The sequence below is a fragment of the Haliotis cracherodii genome, unplaced genomic scaffold (assembly GCF_022045235.1).
Source record: "Haliotis cracherodii isolate W230 unplaced genomic scaffold, xgHalCrac1.p SCAF_18, whole genome shotgun sequence".
NCBI lineage: Eukaryota > Metazoa > Mollusca > Gastropoda > Lepetellida > Haliotidae > Haliotis > Haliotis cracherodii.
In genome coordinates this window covers 24,180,268-24,200,180 of record NW_027266273.1, presented here as the reverse complement: position 1 = coordinate 24,200,180, position 19,913 = coordinate 24,180,268, and the positions used below count along the sequence as shown (strand labels likewise).

Here is a 19,913-nt window from a genome sequence, read left to right as displayed (position 1 = left end):
AACTGTGAGTAGTAATTGCATTTTTCATTGATGATGTCAGGGAAAAGTGCCAATATTGAGTGAGGCAGTCGTAAAATCTTCGTTTAAAATATGTCATGAAATGTTGAATATTACCAATGTCTTGGCTTAGCCAAACAAAACCAAATCCAAACTGGAATAAAATCATTCTAATGTGTGATGCCCATGTAATTTTACCATTATCATCAAGAGACTTTAGTATATGATAAGCTTGGATGGGTAGCCTGTGTTGTTCCATCTGAATTAGTCTGCACCAGTACTTGACTGCTCTTGACATGTAGTTATACTGTAGGGGGATCCTACCACAGTCTCCTAGAACCATGTTGTTATTGGTGAACTTATTTACTTTCAAAAAGGATTTGCAGAATCCGTTATGGACACTCTCAATAATGTTACAGTAGCTGGTTCCCAAGATCTCTGATCCATAACATCGGATTGGTGAAATCATAGCATAGCAATATTAAAAAGATCATGGTGATTAATGTATCCAAATTGTTTTTGATAATTATACTCGTTTATTGATAGAAGTGCTTTCCTTGCCTGGGCTGCTAGACATGCTTGGGCCTTGGTCCAAGATAACTTTGGTGAGAAAATAATTCCTAAATATCTGTACATGTTGACAACATCTATCTGTTGACCATTCAAAAACCACTTTTCACAACTTCGAAGAGGACCTCCATTCCGAAATACTATTATTTTAGTCTTATTCAGATTGACTTTCATGCCAGTGTCATCACAGAATTCCTCGGGGTATTTATTTTCTGTTGAAGCTGTAGAGCAGTATCAGAGACGGTTGACACATCATCAGCAAATAACAGAGCAAATACATCAGGGATGTGAGTAGATATAAACACATCTCTACCACCTTTTTCCTCCAACATTGAAACTAACAGATTAATAAATATGATGAATATCTGAAGATACACCCCTGACGAGTACCCGTGGTACACTTGAAGTATCCACAATCAGGTCTCACACATGCACATAGTGTTGAATACATCTGAATTATAAACGTGAGAAATTTACCTTTAACTCCCAGTTGAAGGAGTCTGTTAAATAACGTTTTGTGGTTCACACTGTCAAAAGCTTTTGAAAAGTCTATAAAAAGACAATAAAACCTTCCATCTCTCTTTTTGACCATAGCTTGTAGGGTAAATATCTGGTCAATAGTGGAATATTTTTTTCTGAAGTCAGCTTGAAATTCAGAAATAATATTGTTGTTATCACACCAATGTTGAAGTCTGTTGTTAACTCCTGTTGTAAGAACTTTAAACAATGAATTTATCATGGAAATGCCTCTGTAATTATTTGGGTCTGACAAGCTGCCTGATTTGTGTAAGGGACAAATAATACTCTTGCCCCAACTACTAGGAAATATACCACTGTCATAAAGTTTATTGAATAGTTTTGTTAATAATGGTGAGATATAGTTCTTAGTTGCTTTAAAGAATTGGTTAACTATGCCATCTGGGCCAGGAAATTTGCTTGTTTTGTTTCAAACTCGCATTAATTTCCTCTTGTGTAAAAGGGTAATTTAATTCACATAAATAGTCACTGTCATCTGCCTCTGTGTATTCCCATATTGGGTCACTGTAATCATAGCTGCAGACAGAATTACAGTTCAACAGGTTAATAAAATGTTCAAACCACTGATCTACTGTTATGTTGGAAGGATTCTTATGATTTACTCTGCAGGATTTTAACAGTTTCCAAAAGGATTTTTTAATCATGTCTGGATGCACTGAGAATTTCCCTCTGTTTATGGCAATAATCTTCCTTTTTCAAATGAAATGTTTCTTTAAATTTCCTTTTACATTCTATATATATAGCAATACCCTGGCCATCTTTCCTATGGAGCCTTAGAGCTGCATATTTCTTTTGTTTTAATACTTCCAGCTGATCATCCCACCAAGGGATCATCCCACCAATCTGTCTCTATGGTAAAGGTCTGTTAAAGTATCTACACTGTCTTCTACATTTTCTTCAATCTGTCTGTCTATATCTTGGAAATTCACCATAAATGATTTACTGTGTATACTTGGTCCATCTTTCTTGCTGAGCTGAATCTTGATGTTTTTCATTACTAATATGACTATTATTAAAAACATTGGGGTTGCTGTTGGATTCCTCAGAGTAATTAAGTGGAAAGACAATAGTACAGAAAAGAGGGAAGTGGTTAGATTCATCTCTCTCATGAACACCAAAGGAGCTAAAATGTGGAAATAAATCTGTAATTGCCAGAAAATAGTCCACCACACTGGCACCATTGTGAGTGATACAAGTCAAGTTTCAATCCATATCATCAAATAACCGCCTGTTTAGTACATGGACATCATGTGTGCAACATAATTCTGCTAGTTGGACACCGTAACTGTTGTATCGAGTGTTATCCTTTGTTTTACGGGGAATATCGAACCCATCAGTTGGATAGTCATCACTGTTCTCATGGATGAAGTTGAGGTCATCAGCTGGGATATAATCCAGAAATGTACGCATCCTTGCATTGAAATCTCCAGCAAGTAGTAGGTAATGATTGTTATAACTATTTATGATTGTCTCAATATATCCCTCAAGAAAACTTATGGGATCAATGTTGGCCTCATTATAAACAGGGGAGTTTTCAGGCGAGATATAAACAAATATTAAAACTGAATCTTTTTGTAATCCAAAAAATTTGTTTGAAAGTGCAACACAGCACAGTCGATAAATGAATGACATATTCGACGAATAAGATTGTTCTTGATGAAATTATCTTTCACCAATACGGTTACACCACCACTGTAACGGCCACGTTGTTTATGTTTAGGTCGACAAAAGTTAAATGATTGAAAATCGGACAATAGATCGCCAAAGTCATCTTCCTGCTTAACAAACGACTCACAGAAACTAATAATGTCGTATCTACTGCAGAACTGTTTAAAATCACTAAATGAAGAGCTCGCGTGTTTGTACACTCAATCAATATTCCAACTGAGAATACTACAACTTGTGCCTTGGCCTTCTCCTCATCTCCATGTTGTCGATCGCGGACCTCTGTCCGGAGTGCTCTCCCTTCCATTTCCGGGTCCAGATTCCGACGTAAACAAGGGGCGTGTATGTGCTGTTGGTTAGACTGCGTGCCTATGATGTTTGTTGATATCCTGTTTCCATTGGTCGTGCATACATTCATCGCACTGATCTGTTGATCTGTTGTACTTTATTATCATCACAAAGCTGAGCGATTTCGTCTCGTTGTTCGCATACCTCAGCCGCCATTTTGTCGACTTTCATGTCCATTGTCGTTACACGCTCGTTCACTGTTTAAATATCAGTCTAACAGAGCTTGCATGATATCATCGTTTGTGTATTTTGTCTTTGAAATACAGACAGCACCTGTATCTTTCTGCGAGAGCGCTGATTGTCGGGTGTCCGGACCGGGATTAGCTTCCACGTCACAACATACAGTCAGTAGTGTAAACAACATCAAAACAAGTCTCAGAGTCAAAGAAACAGACTTTCTACCCATCTCGGGATCTCAGTAAACACGGCCGTTCGCCTACATTACCCAGCATGCCCCCACCCCATTTGCCCAGTTCCCTGATGGCGTAATGCGACAGGGCTTTAACAGATGTACTTGTTTTACCCTGCCTTGCGCACGACATTAAAGACATACAACAAGGATCCATGTTAAACTGCGGTGTGGTATCACAGTGAGTTCGCACCATAACACTGGCATAAGTCCGTACTAGTACAAACGACAACAAATATTGTTATGTTTTCAAGTACTATGAAGGTTTACATTTGATCAGTCAGTTAAAATCATACTGTGAGAAATGGAAACTTAATGTTAATATGAATAAAACTGGTCTTTCGAAGGAAACAATTGTAACTGTCACATTATATAAATACCTTGGGCTTTCATTTTCAAGCAAGTTATCCAGGAATACTAGTGTACTTGTCATGCAGCAACGTAAGCTTAGAAAATATTATTAGGAATATTACAAAATTTAAAAACCGGAGTGATCTTTCTAATAACACATTATTAAAGATAAATTATGGAAAACTATTTGCTATACTTTTTTATTATGCCTCAAAGTGAGATTGACCAATCAGAGAGCAGAACGACTAACCCCCATATGAGCCCGTATATCGTCAGTAACAGCCATTTTGGACTTTACAAAACCTGCCTCATATATTTCACATGAAAATTCTGGTACAGAAATTCGTTATTCGACACTGTTTTGTGTTTTACTTTCATTAATTGTGATGCACAAGGACATTAATGTTTAAAGAAACCACGTTCGTGACTATATCAATAAACAGTATAGAGAGAAAAAACTTACAACGTAGGTCACTGAGTTACAAATAGCATAAACATAATATTGGAGGGCGTCACAAACAAGAAACGTGACGTCAATGACGTCAAATAGCAATAGAATTGATAGCAGCCCGTCGTTAGAGGTAAGCGAACTGCTGTAAGTTACAGTTGCCCGCAGAGTTCTGTTAACATGCGAGCATTTTTATGAAAATTCGATACATTTTAGCTATAAAACTTGTTTAATCATTCACATAATATCTTCCATTGTTAGCATTTTTATGAAAATTCGATACATTTTAGCTATAAAACTTGTTTAAACATTCACATAATATCTTCCATTGTTAACATTTATGTTTACATTAAATCGGAAACATATGAACTGGTCCTTTTATTTGTACCGGTTGTACGTTGGACTTGACATGTGCGATAAATATACCAAATAGTGTACGCTTTTCGGAAACATATGGCCAAATATTTTTCTTCTAACCTAATATAACACCGTATACGGCCACTAAAGACACCATAACTAATAATATGGCTCAGAGATACTGGGCTTCTATGGGTACAGGGCGATTGGACTAGTACACTTGTATGCATGTAAAAGATTTCTTGGTGTCAAACAGTGTACTGTGTACAGTGTAGTGTTATGATCTATGGCGAAAGTGGGCGGGTACCTTTTTGTGTTTCAGTACATTAGAATAAATAAAATATTGGTTTAAAATTATAAATATGCCGTTTTACATATTGCCAAGAAAATGTGAAAATATGATGTTGTTATATTAAAGCTATGGAGTTCAAAATTTGTTTTTTTTAATATGTAAAACGTTTGTTAAACGAATGTGGATACAGTTATGTATGGAATGAACAATGTGTACCAGAAAACCCAGATAAAGTATTGTTGTCCATCAGGCAAACAGATATATACCTTCACAAAAACGCTTTCTATTGTAGACTCTTCTAGTAAATGTAATTGCAATAAGTTTTTAAAATCTCATATACACACAAGCTTATTTATTAATGTCAATCTTAGAAAATATATAATTACACAATTTCGATGTAGTTCCCACAAACTAATTGAAGGTACAACAAGAAGTCTGTACTTAAAAATGAGAGATTTTTGTGAATCAAAGTAACACAGATTTGTCATTCTAAAAGCTTCAGTTAAACTTGATGTCATACACAATTTGTCAATATATATATACTATATCATGCTATGTCGGTTAGAAATTAGTTTATGGTGTATAAAACTGCATTCTAAACGCTGTATACTATGGGCCTGTGGCCTCACAGCTTTGTACGAATAAATTATCTATCTATCTGACTGAAAAAGTTAAAAATACCAATAAATTGAAGACCACGCGAGCAGGCGGTGAAGATGTCAACTGTTTGGTGTGACACCACGCCCTACTACACCTGTACCGTGTCTTAAAGTATGAGCTTACATCAGTGTTAACTGCTGTTAATGAGTCGAGGTCTAATTCTGTGGTTCGGTTAGCTTCGATTTGATGATAATGCGTTTCGATGACGTTCAAGTCCCGATGGCGCCAATGACTAAACGAGGCAGAGACGAGGATCACCCAACTCGTATCTTCCGAATAGTTGTCGCTGATCCCCAGGCGCTTGTGTGTGCTAGAACGAATTCTGTTCATTTACAGTACCATTTACACATCTGTAATATGCAATAAAAGGAAACAGGTGCTTACCTTTTGTGTTATAATCAAGCATTGAAGGTACAGGAGAAAGCCGGACTCAGTCAGTTGGTAAACGTGACTTGCCTCTTAACGTGCTATACAGGGTTATTGTATATGTGTAATTCGTATCCCTCGTAAAGCATCACCTCGGTACATTACAAACATTCATGTCACAATCAACTCGTAATCCGCAGTAAATCACAACGTACAGTATTTTATGACGAGATCTCTATCATAGTAGTTGTTTATAAACCATAAAAACTCATGTGTGTGATAGTGAAAATTACATTGTCTAAATCTGTGTGATTTTGTTAAATGGAAATAATAACTGTGTTTTGTAGTACAGATGATATTGACGTCAACGGTTTCCAGTACAGATACTATTGACTGTCAATATCTAGTACAGATAATATGGACCATTAATGTTATCTAGTACAGATAATATAGACCGTTAATGTGTTCTTGTACAGATAGTATAGACCGTCAATGATATCTAGTACATATACTATGGACCATTAATGTTTTCTTGTACAGATAATATAGGCCGTCAATGATATCTAGTACAGATACTATAGACCGTCAATGATATCTAGTACAGATACTATGGACCATTAATGTTTTCTTGTACAGATAATATAGGCCGTCAATGATATCTAGTACAGATAATATAGGCCGTCAATGATATCTAGTACAGATAATATAGACCGTTAATGTTATCTAGTACAGATAATATAGACCGTCAGTCTTTTCTTTTAGAGATAATACAGACCGTCAGTGTTATCTTACAGAGATACTTTGGACCGTCAATGTTCTCTCGTACAGATAATATGGACAGTCTATGGTTTCTAGTACATATAATACAGACCGCCATGTTTTCCAGGACAGATACTATGGACCGTCAGTGTGTTCTTGTACAGATAGTATGGACTGTCAATGTTTTCTTGTACAGAAAATATCACAATACGATTTCAAAAACAGGTCAAGCATGTGTCGGACGCAAGGCACATCGCTGGCCCTGGACTTTCGCATGACTTGAATGTCTGCCATACGTGCGCGGCATCAAGTATGTTATTGATGTTGGTGTGTATATCTATATCTTGCCCTGATTCACCTCAACTTCCACATCTGAGAAAATCAACGCCCAGCCAACTTACTAACATAACAAGAAACTGTATCGGAGGGGCAGTACTACTGAAGCGGAAAGATTCCTGTTATAGACAAAAAAAACACGGGAATCTGTTGATCCTGAAGTTGAATCATCTAGCCTTTTTCATATTCGAGTCATTCCCCCCATGGTTGATTCATAATTTCTGTATGTTTCTGCATACAGACCTATAGTTGCGTTAGTTTTATGTGTTAGAATACACTTTTGGAATGGCCAATGAGTTCCTGGCTCAGAATCAGCTGCATCAACAATAACGAGAGGTCGACATTATGTTCAATTCAGGCGAGATCCATGGCATGACAGTTTATCCAGCGTTGGGCATCCCCTGACAGACGCAGTACTACCGTCACAGATCTAACGTTGATGATTGGTCGATGAAATTATTCCCCGGGATAGGCGGTGTCAACTGTTTATACCATAGCACTTGCCAGACAAGAGGTTCTATCTACCTTCAATCTTCATGACAATTCAGTGTGTGAGGTAAGGCTTAGTTCATTAATACAATTTGCAACATCTGTGTACACTGTATGTATATATCTCTATAAGCTACCTGTAGATGTAACAACATCTCTATTAACTACCTGTATATGTTACAACATCTCAATAAACCATCTGTATATGTTACAACATCTCTATAAACTACAAGTGTATGTAACATCTCTAGAAACTACCTGTATATGTAACAACATCTCTATAAACTACCTGTATATGTAACAACATCTCTATAAATTACCTGTATATGTAACAACATCTCAATAACTTACCTGTATATGTAACAACATCTCTATAAACTACATGTATATGTAACAACATCTCAATAAATTACCTGTATATGTTACAACATCTCTATAAACTACAAGTGTATGTAACATCTCTAGAAACTACCTGTATATGTAACAACATCTCTATAAACTACCTGTATATGTAACAACATCTCTATAAATTACCTGTATATGTAACAACATCTCAATACATTACCTGTATATGTAACAACATCTCTATAAACTACATGTATATGTAACAACATCTCAATAAATTACCTGTATATGTTACAACATATCTATAAACTACCTGCATGTGTAACAACATCTCTATAAATTTCCTGTATATGCAACAACATCTCTATAAACTACCTGTATGTGTAACAACATATCTATAAATTACCTGTATATGTAACAACATCTCAATACATTACCTGTATATGTTACAACATCTCTATAAACTACCTGTATGTGTAACAACATCTCTATAAACTACCTGTATATGTAACAACATCTCTATAAACTACCTGTATGTGTAACAGCATCTCAATAAATTACCTGTATATGTTACAACATCTCTATAACCTCCCTGTATATGTTACAACATCTCTATAACCTCCCTGTATATGTTACAACATCTCTATAACCTCCCTGTATATGTTACAACATCTCTATAACCTCCCTGTATATGTAACAACATCTCAATAAATTACCTGTATATGTTACAACATATCTATAAACTACCTGTATGTGTTACAACATCTCTATAAATTTCCTGTATATGTAACAACATCTCTATAAACTACCTGTATGTGTAACAACATCTCAATAAACTACCTGTATATGTTACAACATCTCTATAAACTACCTGTATGTGTAACAACATCTCTATAAATTACCTGTATATGTAACAGCATCTCTATAAACTACCTGTATGTGTAACAACATATCTATAAATTACCTGTATATGTAACAACATCTCAATACATTACCTGTATATGTTACAACATCTCTATAAACTACCTGTATGTGTAACAACATCTCTATAAACTACCTGTATATGTAACAACATCTCAATAACTTACCTGTATATGTAACAACATCTCTATAAACTACATGTATATGTAACAACATCTCAATAAATTACCTGTATATGTTACAACATCTCTATAAACTACAAGTGTATGTAACATCTCTAGAAACTACCTGTATATGTAACAACATCTCTATAAACTACCTGTATATGTAACAACATCTCTATAAATTACCTGTATATGTAACAACATCTCAATACATTACCTGTATATGTAACAACATCTCTATAAACTACATGTATATGTAACAACATCTCAATAAATTACCTGTATATGTTACAACATATCTATAAACTACCTGCATGTGTAACAACATCTCTATAAATTTCCTGTATATGCAACAACATCTCTATAAACTACCTGTATGTGTAACAACATATCTATAAATTACCTGTATATGTAACAACATCTCAATACATTACCTGTATATGTTACAACATTTCTATAAACTACCTGTATGTGTAACAACATCTCTATAAACTACCTGTATATGTAACAACATCTCTATAAACTACCTGTATGTGTAACAGCATCTCAATAAATTACCTGTATATGTTACAACATCTCTATAACCTCCCTGTATATGTTACAACATCTCTATAACCTCCCTGTATATGTTACAACATCTCTATAACCTCCCTGTATATGTTACAACATCTCTATAACCTCCCTGTATATGTAACAACATCTCAATAAATTACCTGTATATGTTACAACATATCTATAAACTACCTGTATGTGTTACAACATCTCTATAAATTTCCTGTATATGTAACAACATCTCTATAAACTACCTGTATGTGTAACAACATCTCAATAAACTACCTGTATATGTTACAACATCTCTATAAACTACCTGTATGTGTAACAACATCTCTATAAATTACCTGTATATGTAACAACATCTCTATAAACTACCTGTATGTGTAACAACATATCTATAAATTACCTGTATATGTAACAACATCTCAATACATTACCTGTATATGTTACAACATCTCTATAAACTACCTGTATGTGTAACAACATCTCTATAAACTACCTGTATATGTAACAACATCTCAATAACTTACCTGTATATGTAACAACATCTCTATAAACTACATGTATATGTAACAACATCTCAATAAATTACCTGTATATGTTACAACATCTCTATAAACTACAAGTGTATGTAACATCTCTAGAAACTACCTGTATATGTAACAACATCTCTATAAACTACCTGTATATGTAACAACATCTCTATAAATTACCTGTATATGTAACAACATCTCAATACATTACCTGTATATGTAACAACATCTCTATAAACTACATGTATATGTAACAACATCTCAATAAATTACCTGTATATGTTACAACATATCTATAAACTACCTGCATGTGTAACAACATCTCTATAAATTTCCTGTATATGCAACAACATCTCTATAAACTACCTGTATGTGTAACAACATATCTATAAATTACCTGTATATGTAACAACATCTCAATACATTACCTGTATATGTTACAACATCTCTATAAACTACCTGTATGTGTAACAACATCTCTATAAACTACCTGTATGTGTAACAACATCTCTATAAATTACCTGTATGTGTAACAACATCTCTATAAACTACCTGTATATGTAACAACATCTCAATAAATTACCTGTATATGTTACAACATCTCTATAAATTACCTGTATATGTTACAACATCTCTATTAACTACTAGTAGATGTAACTTCTCTACAAACCATCTGTATATGTTACAACATCTCTATAAACCATCTGTATATGGTACAACATCTCTATAAACTATCTGTATATGTTACAACATCTCTATAAATTACCTGAATATGTTTCAACATCACTGCAAGTTGGGTTTAACGCCGCTTTTAACAGTATTCCAGTTATATCACGGCGAGGCAGCTTAATGCTGGAGGAAAGCCCGAAGTGATGCAGGTCTCAGACGTTTACCTCTTCGGTGAAACCCACGAGCACGGGTATGGTGCTGACAAACCTAGAACCATAATTGGGGCGAACCAGGATTCGAACCCGCAATCATAGGTTTCTAGCGTGCCCAAGGCACGCAACTCTGAAGGCGAATCGCGGCGCTTTAGCGACTGGGCCATCCGTGACCCCACATCATTATAAACCACCCTTAAGTGTTAAACATCTCTATAACCTCCCTGTATATGTTACAACATCTCTATAACCTCCCTGTATATGTTACAACATCTCTATAACCTCCCTGTATATGTTACAACATCTCTAGAAACTACCTGTATGTGTAACAACATCTCAATAAATTACCTGTATATGTAACAACATCTCTATAAACTACATGTATGTGTAACAACATCTCAATAAATTACCTGTATATGTAACAACATCTCTGTAAACTACCTGTATATGTAACAACATCTCTGTAAACTACCTGTATGTGTAACAACATCTCTATAAATTACCTGTATATGTAACAACATCTCTATAAACTACCTGTATGTGTTACAACATCTCTATAAATTACCTGTATATGCAGGTGTTACATAGTTAGAACAACACTATGTATTGCGTTAACATATGCCGATTTATTGGACATGTTTATTGTTTGAAATGATGTTTTAAATGTGGTTTGTGTGCGGTCATCTTTAGCCGAGTTGATCATTTCTCACGTATGTTTATTGCCGTTTCTCATAATCTGTTCCACGGTGACCTTGCCCTTTTTTCAAGGCGTTGTCAGCAATGTCCAAGCTTTCGAGAAACATTAACGTCATAGATGATGATAGGCAGTCCTATGACAGTAAATAAGAGCGACCAAACCATACAATCCACACAATAACTAGGAACTTTTCCGACTATTTGATAAGAATGTGTTTATGAATCACCTCCAATAAGTGATGATACCAGTTGTTCGCGAAATCTTTCATGATCAAGAACAACCGTAAGAGGCGACTTGCCGTAAGAGGCGACTAAAGGGGTCGGGTAGTCAGGCTTGCTGACTTGATTGATGCATGTCATTGATCCTAATGGCATGGATCGATACTCATAATATTAATCACTGGATTGTCTGGTCCAGACTCGATTATTTACAGACCGCCGTCATACAGCTAAATTATTGCTGAGCGCGGCGTTAAAAAACAAACCAACCAACAACCAACATTGTTTATTTTGGGTGATGTATCATCACCCTGTTGAATTAAATTAGAGTTACAGAATTCAAACCGTCAACGTCAGATACAATCCAACTCGGACATCCTATTTTTAACTCTCTGCCTGCGATGTCTATTGACGTTCAGAATAATCTGTCACATATCATTACGTGGTTATATTGATTTCCTATTTCGAAAATGACAAGGGCAGACATATTCTTGCTCAAAATATTGTTTGGTCGGGGTTATAGCGTACAATGCCCCAATGTAGCTTTCAAAAGGATACGCTCAAATATATTCGAAAACATGTTGTCATCACTGTTTGATAGTGATTCATAAACACATGTTCATGATATAGTCGGAATCGTACCATCGACTTTGCTTTTGACTGAGATTTCTATGAATATGGACAAGGGGCTTTGTCACTTATATTTACGTACAGAGTTGTTATTTTCAGCATCACACAGTGCTGACGGCGTCGCCACTGTAGACTCGCCTACGTGGTTTCAAACCAACATGTTTCTTGTAAGTTCCCCAGTCCGCCCACTTTACCAACATATTTCTTGTAAGCTACTCAGTCCACTCACTTTACCAACATATTTCTTGTAAGCTACTCAGTCCACTCACTTTGCCAACATATTTCTTGTAAGCTACCCAGTCCACTCACTTTGCCAACAAGTTCCTTGTAAGCTACTCAGTCCACTCACTTTGCCAACGTGTTCCTTGTACGTTCCCCAGTCCACTCACTTTATCAACATGTTCCTTGTACGTTCCCCAGTCCACTCACTTTGCCAACATGTTCCTTGTACGTTCCCCAGTCCGCCCACTTTACCAACATGTTCCTTGTAAGCTACTCAGTCCACTCACTTTGCCAACATATTTCTTGTAAGCTACTCAGTCCACTCACTTTGCCAACATATTTCTTGTAAGCTACTCAGTCCACTCACTTTCCCCAGCCCACTCACTTTGCCAACATGTTCCTTGTACGTTCCCCAGTCCACTTACTTTGCCAACATGTTCCTTGTACATTCCCAGGTCCACTCACTTTGCCAACATGTTCCTTGTACATTCCCCAGCCCACTCACTTTGCCAATATGTTCATTGTACGTTCCCCAGTCCACTCACTTTGCCAACGTGTTCCTTGTACGTTCCCCAGTCCACTCACTTTATCAACATGTTCCTTGTACGTTCCCCAGTCCACCCACTTTGCCAACGTGTTCCTTGTACGTTCCCCAGCCAACTCACTTTGCCAACATGTTCCTTGTACGTTCCCCAGTCCACTCACTTTGCCAACATGTTACCAACATGTTACCACTTCACTTTACCAAGGCATCTAATTGAAGTCTCTACTTTTTGGAAGTTAACGTGATTGTGCCTCTGTGTGACATGAAATACCTATCATAATCGAGGTAACTATCGTCAGCTATTGTTTTAATCCAACGCACTGTTGAGCATTGTTGTACTGAAATATTGTTATTAAATCAGTGATGTATCTTTTTGGCATGCGTTGGATATTGAAACGTGTTGTCGTCGCTATATGACTGAATTAATGCTGATACAACCTTACATTTTAATCATTCGCTCACTCAAATGGTTGTTCCTCTACGTGTTATCTTTTGTTACTTAGTGAGCCTCATTTACAATGAAGTGGTCGGGCACCTCCCTGATTCTTCTCAACGTCTCGACCCTGCTTGTGTTTGTGGTGTCAGTCATACTCACCTTCTTTGCCGAGCTTGGAGGATCAGGTAATTACACTCAGTCCACCCATAGTACCATCTCTTGGTACATGTAAGAAATATTATAACGTATACTCAAGGATTCCATACATGCTGTACATTTTTGTGTAAAAAATTGAATTCTTTGATATCAAATTTCAGACATTTTCCTGGATACAACAAACAATGTGTTCAACCTTTATAACAACGTGTTCAGGAAAGCCCGATGGTCTATCTACGTCTTTGCCTTCTTATATGCTCTTCAAATTCTCTGGCTCATCTTTTCGCTGACCCTGATCTGTAGGAAGGGCCCCGATGGGCCTCTCTACCTCCACCCCGTCCTCTTCACCCCCGCCTTCTTCTGGGTGCACATCCTGGGTGATCTACTCTACATCGGCTGGCTGTTTCTCATCGATAGACAGGCTCTGGAACTAGCCTTCGTCTTCCTTCTAGGTTCGGAGCTCGGTTACTACGCGTGCCTCGTCCTCAGCTACAGAACAAGGTTCGAACACAAGCTCGAGCTACAGAAGCAGGGACGGCATGTTGACAACGTGCTGTTCATACTATTTGTTGAGAATGCCATTGGTGCCTTTGCGACCTGGATTCTTGGTAATGCACTGTTCACCCTAGCTATGGTGATGACCACCCTGTCCAGCACGCCACTGGGGCCAGTTGCAGGCGGATGCGTATCATTGGGGTTTCTTATTGTCCTATTGACAACGCTTGACATTATTGACATTTTTGTGGTCAGGAAGTTTAGTGAGTACACCTTTAGTACTTACATTGCAAAATTAATTATTATTGTTTCAGTAGTGGATGCAAACATTGGACGGACAAACCTAAACACAATCTTAACGTTAATTCCCCTTGGGATGGAGATCAGCTTTTTTCTTGTTAAGATTATCATTGTAGCTATGGACAAAATGAAAGGCTCTGTTGCGCCAAACAACGAGACTGAAATGTTAATGTAGAGTCATATTACCTGTAGGTTTGATGGTGAGATATTTTGTGTGTAATCAATAGTATAATGCAAGCTTTGGGTTTCAAAAAGCTTCTTGAGTAATTTGTGGAACTGCACAGATTGGACGACTGACTGATGTTTCACTCAATCCATGACGCATGTCCAAGTGTTGGATTTCTTTGGCCAAAACATTGGTACATTTTCCTTTTTTACAGATTTGCTTGAATATAAAACATAACACTGATTTACAGTCCACAGTTCGTTATATTTTCACATTCTACACCGTTCATGCATTGTTTACAACTAATGAATCCTGGCAGTATTGCCAGATCTATCATTATCGTTTTATTCCACCCACACAAAAGATTCAAATGACAGGTAGTTGTCATCAGCTGAAATTCAGCCATATAAGATTAGATTGAGAATAAACAAGCAGAACACACGTTTTTTTTAATACTTTTTGACAAATTATTCTTTACTTGAAACGCTGTAAACACTGTATCCCATACACGGAATATAACATGGTTCAGTTGTTTATGTGTAACGGAATCAATTGCTGTCAAAACAGTAAATAATTTAGATTTTGTGACAAATAGATGTGTCTATCCCAACTAACCGATTGGTAATAATACTGAATCAACCGACACAGTTTAACTAGAGTGAGTGAGTATTACTTCAACAACATCACGGTGGGGGACACCAGAAAAGGACATCACACATTGTACCTATGTAGGGAATCGAACCCGGGTCTTCGGCGTGACGAGCGAACACTTTAACTACTGGGCTACTTCAATTTAACAAAATAATACGTTTTCTCTGCAATTCAAATCTCGAAAAACAGATATATCTTCCACCCGTTTCTGATTCTACTGTTGATTTATTAAGAATATGAAGAACAGAGAGTTCAGCCTCCAACCCTGACTCCAAACGAAGTACAGAATATATATCTGTGATTGACTCGCACTGCGGCTGACCGCTTCCGTGGTCTATTGGTAGAGCGTCCGCCCGGAGAGCGGAAGGTCCGGGGTTCGATCCCCGGTCGCATCAAACCAAACGACGTTAAAAGAATGTACTTGTTGTACCCGGCGTCGTGTCCCTGTCACACGTGCATGCACGTCGCTATATAAGTGCAATAATCTTTGACACGACGTTAAAGAACATTTCAACTCTCCTCACATTAGTGGGGTGGAGGGGCCGAGCGGTCTAAAGCGCGAGACAAGCAGGTCTTCACGGTGCCGTCAATACCCCGAGTGTACATTACATTCACTATGTGCACTCCAAACACTCATCTGTTGGTTAAAACACAAATAGACCCGTGAAGATTCCGGGGTAGAATAGGTCTTCAGCAACCCATGCTTGCCGTAAATGGTGACTATGCTTGCCGTTAAAGGCGACTAACAGGATCGGGTGGTCAGGCTCGCTGACTTGCTAGATGCATGTCATAGATCCCAATTGCGTGAATCGATGCTCATGATATCAATCACTGGATTGTCTGGTCCAGACTCGATTATTTACAGACCGCCGTCATAAAGCTGGAATATTGCTGAGTGCGGCGTTCAACAAAAGACAAAACAAAAACAAGCAAAAAAAACACGAAAAGGTACATACACCCGTAACACAAGTGTCAAAACGTGTCATTTTACTATGGGCTGGTTACTTAGTTAAATGTACCCCTGTTTACCTAACAGGGACGGGTACCCGATATATGTTTGTTTGTTTATTTGTCGTTTAACGCCGCACCCAGCAATATTCCAGCTTTCTGACAGCGACTTGTGCATAATCGAGTCTGGACCAGACAATCATGAGAATCATGAGCAATATGAGCATCGAGCCACGCAATTGGGATACGATGACATGCATCAATAAAGTCAGCGAGCCTGACCACCCGATCCCGTTAGTCGCCTCTTACGAGAAGCTTAGTCACCTTTTACGGCAAGCATGGGTTGCTGAAGACCTATTCTACCTAGGATCTTCACGGGTACCCCTATATATGAGATGGGTGTGAAAACCTATCGTTTATAGGTGGCAAGGACTGTATACACCCGAGGGAGTTGAGAATGACGACCGGAATGAATACGGATCCACTGATCGAGGAACACATATAACATAAACGCCTTTGGACATATATGTTTGGATAAGTACGGTATATAAATGAATTATATGATAATTAATCAAACAGATTAATGCTCCAGTTTGTGACACTGTTATGACTTATCAGTAACTTCTACCGTACCCACTATCCAATATGTTTGACCGGGATTCTTGTTTGACACAGGACAGCGTATCGGCCCCTGCTACAACACACGCAGTTTGTGTCCCAAGAGTCCCACTATTTGAGTTTACTTTACCAGACATTATTTCAGGACATCCAACCACAAGTTACTTTTAGGGCTAAAACCTGGGGATAAATTAGTTTTTTGAATCCTTGGCAGCCCATCCCACTCCCTCCAAATAGCAAATGCTCCATCCCAAACCAAGCCCGAAGATATATGAGAGTAGTGCAAGTATAACGTTTACCTGCTACATCTAATAGCAAAATTAGCGTGTATCCCAATGTCCCTTTCTCAACTAAAAGCAATATCATCCCTATACTACAAGAGAATACCAACATCACGTATTGAATTTAACAATAATATATACTTTGGAAACATATGTAAGACCGAATGACCACACATGACTGAAAAGCTGAGGCATTCACGTTTACATTCTCAATACTTTGTTTATTTCTTTGTTTCTTTGTTCGTTGTTTATTTGTAGCTGTATTGCAGCGATATTCCGGCTGTCTGTAAATAATCGAGTCTGGACCAGACAAGCCAGTGATTGATATCATGAGCATCGATCCACGAAATTTGGATACGATGACATTTATCAATCCCGGACAAGAATGTCTGCCACATATACCGAGATTCTCGACCCGAGTAAAACAGTTCTGTTCTGAATGTTTCTGTCGAACATAGAAAACTGTAACAAATGTTATATTGGGATAACACTTCCTTAGTAAAGTACAAAATCTAATACTTTTGAGGATTGTACTTTACAAAGGAAGTGTTATCCCAATATAACATCAGTTACATCTGACCACTTACGACAAGCATAGTCACCTTTAACGACAAGCATGGGTTGCTGAAGATCTATTCTACCCCGGACCTTCACGGGTCTTCTCACCGGTAAGAAACCTATGAAAAATTAACTACCTCGTCAAAAAACAGTTCATGATATAGCTAAACGTTCCTTCATTGGGCAATGCATATCCGTCAGTGCATCTGGTATTGAATCCGATACATGTATTATAAACACTGCATAAGCTTTGATGTATGGGGACTGACAAGACATATGTAAAATATATTTAAAAAACATGCTCGTCTGTATGTGCATACGTATGCGGGGGCAGGTGCGTGTGCGCGTGCGTACTTGTGCGTGCCTGTGTGTGTATATCATAAACAAAAAACGGCTCCCTGAATTGGTTGATGCATGTCATCGTATCCCACTTACGTAGATCAATGCTCATGATGTCAGTCATTTTGAATTGTCTGGTCCAGACTCGATTATTAACAGACCGCCGTCATATAGCAGAGTGCGGCGTTACACAAACACACAAACAAAACTGTTTACAGGCTGTTCGGATGTGTTCTTGTCGGACTTTGGTCTGAATAAGTAAAGGACACACAGCTGAATACTGAATCTTTATTCACTGAAACAATCGTAGATACGGAGGTCAGATACACATGTTCACCCTGAATACATAGAAACACAATAAAAACAATCACACATAGAATATATCAGTGACAGTGTTGAAATACAAACGTGACAGTCATTCATCAATGTCTGAAGAATAACCCATCTACCTCGAATGTCAAGGAAATTGCAACAGACTAATTTGAACAACTTTATAGATGACAACTTATTAATCCTATTACAATCAATCAATCTTTGTTTCTAAATACAGAGAAGGCCATAGGCCTATATTACATGCATACAAAGTAGTTTAGGTGAGGTGAAATGGGGTTTAACGTCGCGTCCAAGATAATGGCAAATTATATAGAGACGTGCATGCACGTGCGTGTGTGGCTGCTTGTGCTAGTCTGGAATGTTTATAGTGTGCAAGCTAACTGAGATACCATGCCGCTGTTTAACATGAATTCCCGACTCAGACACAGAATACTGACTCCGAGCCGACCAGTCATTGTTTTAGCCCATTAATGTCGAGCACCAGGCAGGGCAACAACAAGTACAATTAACGTCTTTTGGTATGACGCGGCCGGCGATCTGGGCGGACTATGTTTAATTGTTTAATTGTTTAATTGTAGTAGTATTTTAAGTCTTCATTGGTAAATAAAATGTATACAATTGAGGATCCTTGAAAAAAGAATCATAACTGTTTTGTTTGTTCGTTGTTTAACGCCGCACTCAGCAATATTCCAGCTTTACGGCGGTCTGTAAATACTGGAACAGACACACCAGTGATTGACATAATGAGCATCGATCCACGAAATTGGGATCGATGACATGCATCAATCAACTCAGCTAGCCTGACCACCCGATTCCGTTAGTCACCATTTACGACAAGCATAGTCGTCTTTCACGGCAAGCATGGGTTGCCGAAGACCTATTCTACCCCGGATCTCCACGGTTCTTTTGTTATGATTCAGGAATTATTTGATTTTAACTAGAGACCTACTCATTTTTTATTAAAAGTGTTGAAATACGAATAAATACATTCATAAATTTGGCTCTATATAGCGAAAAGGTATGTTGTTCCACACTTCTTTCAGAATTGTGTCGGGTCGGAATAGTAATTTTGGTTATCGACTCGATAGTTATGTGGTTCACAATCGATATTATCTATATGTCTGACGTTAAATCTGTGGTGCATTCTTCATGTTGTTGAGGTGTCGATTCGAGTCATAAAGTTAGTGTAAGTGAGTGAGTTAGATTTTACGCCGCTTTTAGCAATATTCCAACAATATCACGGCGGGGGACACCAGAAATGGGCTTCACATAATGTACCCATATCGGGAATCGAACCCGGGGCTTCGGCGTGACGAGCGAACGCTTTAACCACTTAAA

General features: G+C 37.6%; 1 protein-coding gene across 1 annotated transcript; it reads left to right on the top strand.

Annotated features, from left to right (window-relative positions):
* Positions 1-13,812: 13,812 nt before the first annotated feature.
* On the top strand, positions 13,813-14,856 carry LOC139465515 (uncharacterized). Its single transcript, XM_071247234.1, has 2 exons — positions 13,813-13,915; positions 14,048-14,856. Exons 1-2 carry the CDS (start codon positions 13,813-13,815, stop codon positions 14,854-14,856), a joined length of 912 nt encoding a protein of 303 aa, XP_071103335.1.
* The last annotated feature ends 5,057 nt before the right edge of the window (positions 14,857-19,913 follow it).

Excerpts from the sequence above, each read along its gene's own strand:
- LOC139465515 (XM_071247234.1), top strand. The coding sequence starts at position 13,813 with ATGAAGTGGTCGGGCACCTCCCTGATTCTTCTCAACGTCTCGACCCTG. Across the intron at positions 13,916-14,047 it reads TGCCGAGCTTGGAGGATCAG|ACATTTTCCTGGATACAACA; the intron begins GTAATTACACTC and ends ATCAAATTTCAG.